Source organism: Psittacula echo (assembly GCF_963264785.1).
Source record: "Psittacula echo genome assembly, chromosome: 5".
Classification (NCBI taxonomy): domain Eukaryota; kingdom Metazoa; phylum Chordata; class Aves; order Psittaciformes; family Psittacidae; genus Psittacula; species Psittacula echo.
In genome coordinates this window covers 76,284,495-76,297,394 of record NC_137739.1, presented here as the reverse complement: position 1 = coordinate 76,297,394, position 12,900 = coordinate 76,284,495, and the positions used below count along the sequence as shown (strand labels likewise).

At 42.0% G+C, this 12,900-nt stretch overlaps 1 protein-coding gene across 2 annotated transcripts in view; it reads left to right on the top strand.

The window, feature by feature from the left end:
- Positions 1 to 12,900, top strand: part of MDGA2 (MAM domain containing glycosylphosphatidylinositol anchor 2) — a 378,834-nt gene that overhangs the window by 321,640 nt on the left and 44,294 nt on the right. For both annotated transcript variants that reach the window (XM_080619512.1, XM_080619511.1), the window contains exon 10: positions 5,052 to 5,200. In XM_080619512.1, the coding sequence (XP_080475638.1) occupies positions 5,052 to 5,200 (149 nt within the window). The remainder of the gene's footprint in view (positions 1 to 5,051; positions 5,201 to 12,900) is intronic.

The following is a 12,900-nucleotide window of genomic DNA, read 5'->3' as shown; positions in this document are numbered from 1 at the left end:
TGTCCCTCAGCTGATGGCCACAGCACACTGCTCCTCTCACCAGCACTCTCCTGAGGACTGAGAAGATGTCGTGGTTTAAGCCCAGGCCGTAAACCAGAACCACGAAGTCCACTTCCCCCCCCACCTTTCTTCCCTCCGCTTCTGGAAAGATGGGGAGGAGAATCAAAAGAATGCAACTCCCACGGGTTGAGATAAGAACAGTTTAATAACTAAGGTATAACACAAATCACTACTGCTACCACCAATAATAATAATAATAAAGGAAATAACAAGGAAGAGAATACAACTGCTCACCGACCGGTACCTCACCCCCACCCTGCAGTGATCCAGCCCTTCCGGGCACTCTCAATTCTACATCCTGGGCATGACGTGCTATGGTATGGAATACCTCTTTAGTTAGTTTGGGTGAGGTGTCCTGTCCCTGCTTCCTCCCGGCTTCTCCTCCTCCCTGGCAGAGCATGAGACTCACAAAGTCCTTGGTCAGTCTAAACATTGGTGTTATCAGCTCTGTTCCCAGGCCGAAAGTCAAAAACACAGTGCTGCAACAGCTACTAAGAAGGAGAAAAACTGACTGCTACTGCTGAACCCAGGACAGAAGAGTTTCACCATTTTCCCCCATGTACCTGAATCAGCACAGAGCTGCGCTTCCCGCCAGTGCACCAAAATCCCCTTCGATGGGCAACAGAGGAGCGGTCAATTGGTTGCTGCAACCTCCAGTTAGCTGAAGCCTCACAAGGTTTGGTCCCAGGGCAGGCGGAGCTCTGAGGAGCTTTAGATGATTAAAGACCATCCAGTTCCAACTCACTGCCATAGGCAGGGACACCTTCCACTAGATCAGATTGCTCCAAGCCCCGTCCAACCCGGCCTTAAGCACTACCAGGGATGGGGCAGCCACAGCTGCTTTGGGCAACCTGTGCCAGTGTCTCACCACCCTCACAGGAAAGAACTTCCAACTTCTTCCTTATAGCTGATCTAAATCTACACTCTGTAAGTTTAAAGTCTGAAATGTTTTAATAAACTCCTGAATGCTGCAAAAGCTGAAGGAAGGGAAAGGAAGGCCATTTTTGCTGCCTGTGCTTAAAAAGGGCAAATGGTGTGAACCAGGGAAATGTATCATGTATGTGGAACAAAACAAAGGGTTTTGCTTTTGAAAAGTGAGCCGGACACAGCTGTAGGAAGAAAGGGAGATCAAGGCACAACTGGCACCCCTAAGAAATGCCCAGTTGGGATATGAGGGACAGCAGCTCCATGTGCTGCGTGCTTGAGACATCTTTGCCAGTAGGGAATATGTGATAACCTCTTCCAGACATGGCCAAGGGCTTGAAGCTGGCTGCAGAGCTGACTTGCACTTGCAGGTGGTTTCCAAGAAAGCTGCTGCTTCCCCACCCTCAAGTCGTGCTAAGCCAAGCACTGTTGCTAGGTCTGTTGCATCCTCCATCATCTCTTCATTTCTGTAGTGGAGGATAATCTTTGGAGGCAGCATTGCCTCTGGAAGCAGCACGGTTGGATGGTGTCAGGCTTGCGGTGTTTGTCCAGAGTCAGAGCAAATGGTCACATGGTTGGGTGACGCCTGACAAGCCCAGGCAGACTGCCGATGTGTCTCGGAGCTCCTGTGTCCCTGAAGGCAACATCTCCTTTTTGTGTGTTCTGAAACACTGCCCAGCTTTCTTGTACTTCTAAAGTTTGCACATTAATGTCTGACTGTTGTGTTGTTAAATTTTCAGTATCTCTATTCATGCCAGAAAGCTCTTCTGTTGGGAGGGATTTAGAATAATGCAACTCTTCATGGGTCCTCATTATTTCTCAAAAAGGGACTGTGTTGTTCAAGTGCCCATATTGTGACGTGCATCTAATTATGGATCCTTTCTGTAGACCCCCAGAGATGCCATTATGTCCACCTGCGGTAGGAGGGGGAAGATTATAATTTGTGTTCAGCATGAGCTTTTCTCCATTATTCCCACTATACATAAATAAAGAAAACAAATCTTATCGACCACTGATCCTCTTTTCATTTATCTTACATTTCATTTTTTAAAACAGCAGTTTTGCTTTGCTTCTTTCCCTCAGAGAGTACTGTTGTTTGCCACTTCAACATTAGCATATCTGCTTTAGTCTGGCCTATCTGGATGTGCACCTTCCATTGAGCAATTGGCAAAAGTTATCTTGGCTAAAAGGGCTTTTCATCCTTTGGAAAGAAAAGCATGGCTCAAGGGGATGACACACCCAAAGATAAAAGCTTGATCAATAACTACAAGACTGGTATATATTCACATGATTTTTCCTTTGTCCCTTTTATTTATATTTTTTTTAAATGCACTTTTCCCCTCTTCTCACTACCCTTCTGATTGAAATTCTCAGACTTCTAGGTCAAAATGCCTCCCCATCCATGTTGATTTGCACTTGTAGATGAGACTAGTTTTGAGGAGAAAATATCTAAGTACAGTTTGCATTTTGGCACAAACTCCTAACATCTGAATTAAAGGAGGTGAGTAATGAAGGCATATGTCTCTCCTAGGTTAACATGAGCAGGCAGATCACATACTCCTGGGAGATTGTCCTGTGCTTTTTACTGCATTTCATAATTACTCCCACTGACAAAATCCTTGCAGAAATAGGAGGAGGACAGAGATGTAAGTTTGGGGAGGTGGAAGGACCTTATTCTGCTTCTGTTTTTCTCTAATGGCTTGTCTCTTTTAGATGTTCACGGAACAATAACATCTGCAAGTGTTTTAGTTTCTCATGCTTGGTCCCTTTTTTGCAGAATTCAAGTGTCAAAATGTAGCATTTAACACAGCAGAATCTGGTCTTTGTTTGCCTCCATTCTGTTTCTAATAGTATTAAGCTCAAAGCAGAGAAACTCCAAAAAAAGGAGGCAGAGCTGGGCAGGGAAGGATATACCTGTTGCATCATAGGATCATAGAATAGTTTGGTTTGGAAGGGACATTTAAAGGCCATCTAGTCCAACTCCTCTGCAATGATCAGGGGCATCTTCAAGTAGATCATGTTGCTCGCAGCCTTGTCCAACCTGGCTTTGAACGTTTCCTTGAATGGGACATCCACAACTTCTCTGGGCAACCTGCACCAGTGCGTCACCATTACAGCAAAAAAATTGTTTCTTATATCCAGTTTGACTGCCCGCTCTTTTAGCTTAAATCCATTACCCCTTGCTCTATCCCTACATGCCCTTGTAAAAAGTCCCTTTCAAGCTTTCTTGTCAGCCCCTTTAGGTACTAGAAGGCTGCTCTAAGGTCTCCCTGGAACCTTCTCTTCTCCAGGCTGAAGAGCTCAGCTCTCTCAGCCTGTCTTCATAGGAGAGGTGCTCCAGCCCTCGGAGCATCTTCGTTGTGTCCTCTGTACTGACTTCACGTCTCTTCTACGTTGATGGCTCCAGAACTGTACACAATACTCCAAGTGGGGTCTCACAAGAGCAGAATAGAGGTGCAGAATCACCCCCTTCCACCTGCTGGTCACGTGTCTTTTGATGCAGCCCAGGACATGGTTGGCTTTCTGGGCTGTGAGTGCGCACTGCTGGGTCATGTCCAGCTCTTCATCCACCAGTACACCCAAGTCCTTCTCCTCAGGGCTGCACACATTAATTTTCTTTTTTTTTTTGTCTGTCTTTGACTTGGGATTCTGTTCCTGTTTGTATCAGTCAGTGCGAAAACTGATGGTTAACGATGCTTCCCGTAAATCCAGTTGTTAAAACTCATTTCAAGTCAATCAAAATATTTTTGCTTTAAGAAACAGAGCAATGCTGTGTGGTTGGCATGATATGCTAAAAAAAATAATCAGTGCAAAATGACATAAAAATAGAAAACTGATCTGTCTCTTTAGGACGTAGTAGTATTTATTCTAACATTGTTTGACTTTCTATTAGGACAAATCCGCTGATATTTTTTCAGATATGTTGGAATTGCATATTCCAGTGGAGTGAAGTTTCCTCAAAGGCTTTTGCTGACACCTATGAACCTAGCACATCTGCTCGTAGCCTTTATGGACTCAATTTATTTGCCTGTACAGAGGTGCCTGGTGGTACATGAGATGCTCTAGGATAGTACACACAGCTCCAGCTATGGCTCTAGCAGGTCCTAGGTTTCTTACAACTCTTGTGTCATATATCCCACTCGGTCTAGATGGCTCAGCTACCCTCCTGTGACTCAGATGCCACTACTTACGCATGGCTAGGCGAAGAGCTTTGTCACCCTGAGTCATTTTTGATATTATAGACAAATCACTCTAGAGGCACAAAGGCAATTTGCATGCAAAGGTGTCACTAGTATTCATGGGTTTAAGTCAAAGGGAACTCAAGTTTAGTGAATTCAAGCAATGTTCTGGCACATGTTTGGGAAATCATCCCTAGGTTTTCCTTATTTACATAGGGTGAAGGCTATAATAAAATTCTGGTGAAACACTCATATACCAAACATGCCCTGTGAGATGCTATTTTCCTGTGTTGTGCACATTAGTATGTTCAGCTAAATAATGTATTGTAATAGTGTGTGCATCACGGTGTTACAAAGGGCGGCTTGTGTGAATTTTCACTTGGGAAGTGGGAGAGGAGAAGATGTGATGAAGGCAGCAGTTGCTGGAAATATCCATCTTTTATTTCCAGCTCATGGATGTCATTTCATATTATTTGTGTCAGGTACAGCAGCTGTCACTGAGTCTACCAGTGTAGTGCAGATTGGTTTAATATCTGTATTTCAGTCAGCTGGGCTGTGAAAAGTTAGTGCAGAGGCATGTTACATCACTCCAGCTCACCTTTGCTAGGAGCTCAGTTAGTTTTTTTCCTCTTATGCCCACACCTGGACCATGGATGCCACTGAGAAGTGAGTTAACAATAAAGGAAAACTGTTACCATGAATCCTTTAAAAAAGTGGATGGAGGCAAATAATTCCTTGTCATTTTTAGAAGAAGATTTTTAACAAAATGACTGAAGACATAGGGGGAAGAGGGTGGTTGCAGGCTGTGTTTCAACACTTGGCTCCAAAACTGGCTGCCTGATTATCTGGTTTCTTTGTTTTCCCAATTTTTGTTCCTGTCTCCTACAGGCAAAGCCTATGCTCCTGAGTTCTACTATGACACCTACAACCCGCTGTGGCAGAACAGACCCCGCGTGTATTCCTACAGCCTGCAGTGGACACAGATGAACCCCAACGCTGTGGACCGCATCCTTGCCTATCGCTTAGGAATTAGGCAGGTAAAGAAGAAACTTCATTTGTGCAAGAGGTGCCTTCTGAGTATGCTGAATTCTGTGAGAACTGCCAGGCTTTTTTATTTATTTATTTATTTTTATTTTTACTTTTTTTTACTTTATTTTTTTTCTTCTTCCCCTTTTCATCCTCTGTGAGCCAGAGTTGTTTGTCCTCCTTCTGAAAGGTTGGCTGCCATCTTGCAGAAGTAGCCGCTTGCAGATCCTGGAAACTAATTTGCACATTGGCATAGTGAAACACAGAGATTAAAGTGCTGTGCCTCAAAGGGTTTTCCGAGGCTATGACTCAAGGTACGCTGGAAAGATTACATGAAAGAAACCTGCAGCAAAATTAAACTTTTTATCTCTCTGTATATATCTATATATCTTTTATTAGAGCTTCCATGTAAATAGGTAAATATAGGGACAGCTGTAGCTTTCCTGCAGAAATTCGTGGTGATACTTGAGAAATGAGGTGTCTTTCTTGACCACGTTAAAGCCAGTCATGCTTGTGTCTTCATAGACTCACTGTGAACTTTTCAGTGGGAATTGACACTGCTAAGGAAGTGGGGAATCAACCCACTTGCAAAGGAATTGTTAAATTAGCATAGCCATCTCTGTTAATTTTCCCTTTAACAATTTTAAAAGGAAAATATCATCTGTCTTCTTGGAAGGTTGTTACTACAGAGCTTGAGTTCTAATAGTCAATTAAAGGGAAAGAACCAATCTGTGCATTGCTTAAACTTTCAGTTAATGGCAACACCTCTGCTTACTCCCCTTCGCAGAGCGAAGTGATCTTTGCAGTTGCACTTTCCTACAGCAAAGCCATACAAAGTCACACAATTTTATCATGCGAAGGCAGAAGAATGTAGAGCCATAACATTTCTTTGCAATCCTGTCTAGAGCCTGCCCACAAGCGTGCCAGAGATTGACACTGACAGTCGGGTTTTGGCATTGCTAGGCTTTCTCAAGGCCACCTTAGCCACAACATCCACCTTGGAGTCATGCCTACAAGTTGGCCTGCCAGCCTTGGTCTGGCAGAGGCATGCACTGGCAGAGGAGGCTGTGCCATGCCATGCTGTGCCATGCCATGCCAAGGCGACAGTGTTCCCACCATCCCATCTCCCGGGCACATACCCCCATCTCCCGCTACCAACCTGGACCTGCTGCAATTGAATTGAAGACATTTTGCTGCTTACTCATGAGAATCCATCTGATCTTGTTTTGGTCTTCTTTTACACTCTCCCGTTGAGCTTATTTTTCTTTATATAATATCACAACTGACTGATTTAGTAAGTATATGTTTGGTTATTCTGTGCCTGAAATAATAGTTTGTGCAGGGAGAAAGAGATTGGGGATTAAGACAGATTCTTGAAGACATGTATTTTTGAAAATGTGAGTGCAGAAAGTAGCCTGTTGTCCTGTGGATCTCCTACTGGGATGAGCTTTGTAAACTGTAAAATAAATATACAATTTGAGCATGTTATTTATTCTGAGTAGATGGGGGTTTTGCTTGTATAACTTTTGTGGTAGTTGTGGAGTCGACTGGGACATGTCAGGGGAAGGGCTTTGATACCTGGGGGGTGCTGGCTCCCCTTCACTCAGAGTTTGTCTCTGCCTGAATCTAACTAATTTGAAATGAAAATAGGTGACTTTTAATGCATGTTTATGCAACTGTTTGCATCATTGGACACAAATCACATCCATTATTCCCAGTAGTAAGGGGAATTACTCAAAAGCAGAATTTGCTGAAGTAAAAAAAATATATAATGAAATTAATTGCATTAGGATTTTTAGCTGTTTTTTCCTGTTTCATTTTAATTTGCTTTTAATTATCTATTTATATAATTATCTAGAGTTACTTTCCTCTGATTTCCTTGTGAACAGTCTCTGTCAGGCTAATCAAAATATTTCCTTTCATCTGTCTGAAGCCACATTTAAAGTAGGTGATTTAGAATCTAGTGAGCCATCTGGACACTCATCCATTATTGCAGTAATTCCCCCTGAAACAAGAGTGATAATTAAACGTTTAGGGTTTTTTTTTTTTTGACACCTACCGATACTAGCTAGTATTTTTAACTGGGCTTTGTTAGGGTTTTTCTTTAACAATAAAAGTTGGGATGAGCACTCGTCAGGAGTGGCAGAAAACACGCTCGTGGCTGTGCCAGATTCATTACAGAAGCAGGGCAGCAGGATTTCCAGGTCAGAGCAACAGCCTGCAGCCCAGCATGGTACTATTGTAAAAAGTAACTGCTCTTAATCTTTGTTTCAATCTTCTAATGCTTTGCGAAACACTGCCAGTGGGCTATGTAGTGAGTCAATGCATTGGTATCTGCTTCTGATTCCATTAACATTTTAATATTAATTCGATAACCTTTATCTGATCAGTAAATGGCTTTTGCATTAAGAATGCTAAAATCAGAGTGCAAGCATCTCTTTCTCTTTACCTGTACATTGCAGCTGCACTTGAGAAAGAATTCAGGCAGTATTTGGGGAATACTTAGTTGATAGCAGGTTTACGCTGGCTGAATTTTCTGTGGAATTGTTAAGTTCTGTAATATTGTCAATATTTCTAATACCATTTTGTAGAAACAAGAGCTTCTTATGCGGTGTAGAGTGGTTTAGTTCAATTTCCGTATTTGCCAGGTGATTGTAGAAAGCAACGCAAAGGACGTGCTTAATGAAATTAAACTTTAAAATGAATACTGAAACTCTAAAAGGGCAAAGGATAATGGAATTTGGCCAACTAGGGATTTTCCTTAAGTACAAATTGTTCTACTAGAAGTAATTAGATTATACAGTGTTATAACAACAGGAAAGTATTTCCACTGGTTGGCATATAGCGAGATTGTAGAGCTGGAGATGTCTCTGCCTTGATGAGCTCAGTCAAGCAGAGTTTTGGAAAGTTTTGCTGGCAATAGAAACTACTGGAGAGAAAAGTCCAATGCCAGAGGTATAATGCAGGCAGAAAGCAGGTGTAACGGAGGTGCTGAAGTAAAGGAGCTGTGCCACGCTGAGGGGAGTGTATGCCCTGAGAATAACTTGGTTCTATTTGCACTGAGGTATGAACTAGTTCACCATGGGTGCCAAGCAGTTGTGCTCTCAGAACCTTCAGGATTCTGTGGTTGCTTTGCAACATCAAAAAATTGGTTTAAGAACAAAACTAATAAATTTAAGAAGTGAGTTGAAAATCTTAAGGATCACTGCATTTATATGTATGGGTTTTATATATATATGTATCTATCTTTTCATTAAGATTGTTTTTTAGCTCTATCCCTACCCCTTATTTAAAGTACTGCTCTCTGATGGCGTGCAGCAGTTTGTTCAGTCAAGTTTGTCCTGGTGGCATGGTATTGTGTGATGAATGCTTCCTCCTGGGAGAATCAGGAAGGAACAGGAATTATTTAGAGCACTTTGCTTTCTACTTAAGCCTAGACACTCCTGTTGTTGCCTTTTGGGGATTCATGCTGTGCTTAATGTTATTTTTTAACAAACACAGGCTCTTGTCTGCATTTCTATTTGTGCAGCACATGGATAGTGGCTTCCAGTGCTGGGTTTTAATTGGCTTTGAGGATGCTGAGCTGCAATATGTGCCAAGCGTGCTGTGATGAAACATCTAGCCACCAAGCAGTGTGCATGGCCATGCTCTTCCTTTACTGAACAATGACAAATAACTTCTAAGAAGGAGGCACTAACTAAGTGGCCGTAGAGTTTACTTGTTGAGTGAGTGAGAGCTGCTGTTCATGTGCTTCAATAACCCTCAGAGCCCTCAAGCATGTTCTGAGGAGACGGCACAGCTCTGCACTATGCATCCAGGCCCCATCCTTCTAAGGAGCTGTTACAGATGTGGTCTTCTCCTCATGGAAATTTCTGGTTTGTTCTCTTAGGCAAAAAACATTTAGTTGATGACACATAATAGCAAGGGACCTGTTCTGATGTGCAGCTCTTGTGAGACCAGTCTAGACAATTTTGGCAGGGTAAAAGAGACTTGAAGAGGTTGCCCCCTTTCCTGAGAGGAGGAAAACCCTTGAGGGCAATGGATTCAGTTTATGGCCAGCCCTGCTGCCAACCTGCACCATAAAGAAAGATTCTGAAGGTGACAGAGAAATATGTATCTACTTCTCTTGGGCCACTAGAGCCAAAGGAAGCAAAGATTAAAGTATTCCTTTCACTACATGGCATTCTGCATATTGCCCAGATTTAGAAAGTATGGTGAACAATTATCTTGGTACATCTGGGGTGGTGCAAGCACATCTGAGTCCCACATGCCAAAGAAAGGAAAGAGAGACCATTCACTCTCCTCTCCCCCTCCCTGGTTTTCATGAGCATTTTCTAGGCTGGCAGGCAGTGAGAGGAGGACACTCTCCTGATCTAAGAGCAGCATATCATTCTAGTACATCACAGCATCAGGAGCAGTTTTCCCACTTCTGAAGGGAAAATCTGAGTACGGGTCTGAGTAGAAAAATAGGAGATGCATGGAGCCTAAACAAAGGCCGATTTGAGATGCTCATTTGTGATTACCAGATAACAACATGACAGTGTAAGTTGGAAATTAGGGATGCAGCTAGAGCAGGGTGTAGTCAAGAGAAATAGGTAAGAGTCTGTGGTCATTTGTTTTCAGAGAAGGGGGCAATGCATTTCATGTTTGGAAGATACCGATCTGAAAGCAGAGGAAGAACAAATGAAATTAATTAATCTCAGCAATACAGACCTTGTCATGGAGAGGTTCTACAGCTTCTTCTGCAGGACTGTATTCCATGCAGTGAGTACACAGCCTTTGTGTACTTTGTACAGAACCTGACTGAGCAAGTTCAGTTACCTCCCAGACCCCTACAGGCCCCACATTATCTCTTGCAGTCACCAAAAGAGATGGTATTATATTAAAAATATAAGGACTTTGACATGTTTGCATTTTGTGAATACGGCTCTTGGACACACGGATACGTGTTTGCAGTGAATTCGGGTTCAAAGTCCATCCTCCTCTTGGTGGTACTCAATAACCCAGACTATTGCATGGCCTCTGTTAGGCCATCTCTCTCTCCAGTCCTCTTTCTCTGAGGCTTGCTTTAATTTTCTTAATGTTCATGGAACCTGGCTGCCGTACTCCACCCTGTGTGAATGACCAGAACAGTCTTACCTTTCTGTCAGACCCTGCTTCTTGTCACTTATGTTGTCACAAGAGTTAAAATAAGGGCATGTCTCAGACCCAAGAGGATAATTTAATGATAGGAAAGAAGGACATAGGAGAAACTTGGCTTTTTAAGCATTGGTTGAAGAGCTGTTGAGATACACTGGCACAGTAAAGTTATTTGAGAAAAAAGTGGAGCTTGGTTTATGGCATATCAGGGAAGCCAAGAAAGTCAAAAGGAGAGGGAAGGTCCTGTCAGCTGAAGAGGGAGTCACAAGAATAGAGAAGTGTCATTTTTCTGCCTATAGAGTGAAAATGGAAATAGATGAGTGGAAATCATTACTCACTGAAGTATTTAGAATGAAAGTCACTTATGAAAAATTTGTTTATTTTAGCATACTCATGGCCCCCACCTGATGGGTAGCAATTTTCCAGATGTTCTTTCTATCAGGATCATGGTGATATCATCACACAATCTACTGTGAAGGGGAAAATGGCTGCAAGCTGGATATTTTCATTCGATTTGCTATAGAACATACAAAATTAGCTATACATCAAAATGTATACAAAAATTGTATTCAGAACCATTAAAAAAAATTACATCTGTAGTAATTTCAGGGGAGGAAATGAGAAAGTTGAAAATTCAAATGTATATTGGAATATTTTTAATGTTGTTTTCATGGAAAAAATTAAGCCTTCTTCTCTAGAGAAAAAGATTTCACAGCATGCATTTCTTTTTGGAAGCCCGAACAAGGCTTTGCTTTTCTCCTGTTATGTCTGCACTTGTGAAGTGAGACGGAGAGAGACTGGTAAAAAATGAGTGCAACATGCACAGGCACATTTCTCACTGATTTTCTTGGGTTTGGTACATTGAATTTGAAAAGTAATAGTTCTGTTGGACAATTTTCTGTTTGCAATACTGATACCTCCTATGTTTATTCTGCACAAGACCAAGGCTAGATTTTCAAAATAGCAACCTGAGAGCTGTAACTTGAGTTAGTAGTACCAAAGTGTTTTGATACTATTTAAAAATGGTTATGTCTCCCAAACTTCAGATAGATTAGGCAAATGATTATGTATAATGCTGAAAAAATTTCTACTGATTACATCTGAAGAAATTCAGAGTTATACACATGAACACATCTTTTTCTGTCAGGTCTTGACATTCTGACTTTGATCCTGAATATGCTTCTGACTGTACCCCCTTCCCCTGGTCTGAGAGTAGATCTGTGTGTCTCCGCAGTGACTTGTTTTGGAGGCCAAGGGCTTTATTTTCTATATATGCTAACAGAAAACATCCCAGGCAGAGCTGTGTCTGTTCACATTACCACAAATTGTGGACTAAACTCCCTTTCTTCACAAAAATTTACAGGCAAAATCTAGCATATTCATTTGATCCAAGCAATTACTGCCTGCTGGGACTGCCTTGGTTTGATTTTCGTTATATAAGCATGAACTGCTGCTATTTCATTACTGATTTTAATATCTAATTCATACTCATTTTTCAGTCTGGTTTCTTAAGGAAACAAGATATGCAAGAATGGCCTAAAGTTACTGGCTGTGATTTCTAAACCCAAGTCATCTTCATTTTGGCAAGATCTGATGGGCAAGAGAGGTACAGCAGGCAAGGAGGGTCCCACCAGTGTCGTGAAAGCATGTGGACTGGTCAAGAAGAAAGATTTAATTACAGATAAGAGTGGAAGGGTAGGATCACATGAATCAAATTTTTAAAATCACAAAACACAGACCTGGGAATTCCCTTCCTTCATAGCAAGCTCTGTGGAACCCCCTCCTGGGATACTTCTCATTTTTGGGCAATATCTAAACTTTCTCTTCAGGGTGTCTCAGGTACATGTATACATTTCTCTGTGTGCATTTATCCATTGCAGGAGCCAGAGATGTGGCAAAGTAATAATTAACTAAAGGACAAATCCTGCATGAGCAGGAGCTCTTCTGCTTGAAGCAGGGACATTGACATAATGTGAGGCTTTTGTTGCTCATTTCTCTTTAGTGAAAAAATTGCCAAAATCAGTGCCACACTAACCTTAGTATGGTGATCACAATCAACTTCCATTTATTCTGTCTCAGCAGAAAAATCTGTAGTATGAATTGATTATTGCTGACAAATGCAGTGTATCAGTCAAACTTTAGGAAAGATGTAGGAGAAAATGGAGTGAGCTGAAGAACAATTTAGTGAGAGAAATTGCTCAAGCTGGAGGAATTTGTTTTAGTAAATGAGTTATTTGCCTTTCACTACATTTTAACCTTTGTAGTAGAGTTGAGACTCCCCTTTCTATGCACGCACTGAAGCAGAGCCTCAGGTGGAGTGGCTGAACTGCACGAATCATCTGCACCATCCCAACAAGGATGTGCTTTTCTTTAAACTGTCAAGCCTTGTGTGGGCACCCTTCCAGCAGAAGCTGGGCCCTTGATGAAAACATGTTCCACTTACAGTACAAACAGCAGAAGAGCAGATAAGATGGGATGTGTGTTTTCATGGCTGCTTTTTCACCCTGCTGCTGTGTAGTTGCAAATGTAGAATGCAAACAGCAGGCAGTCAGGGTTTTGACACTGATCAGGT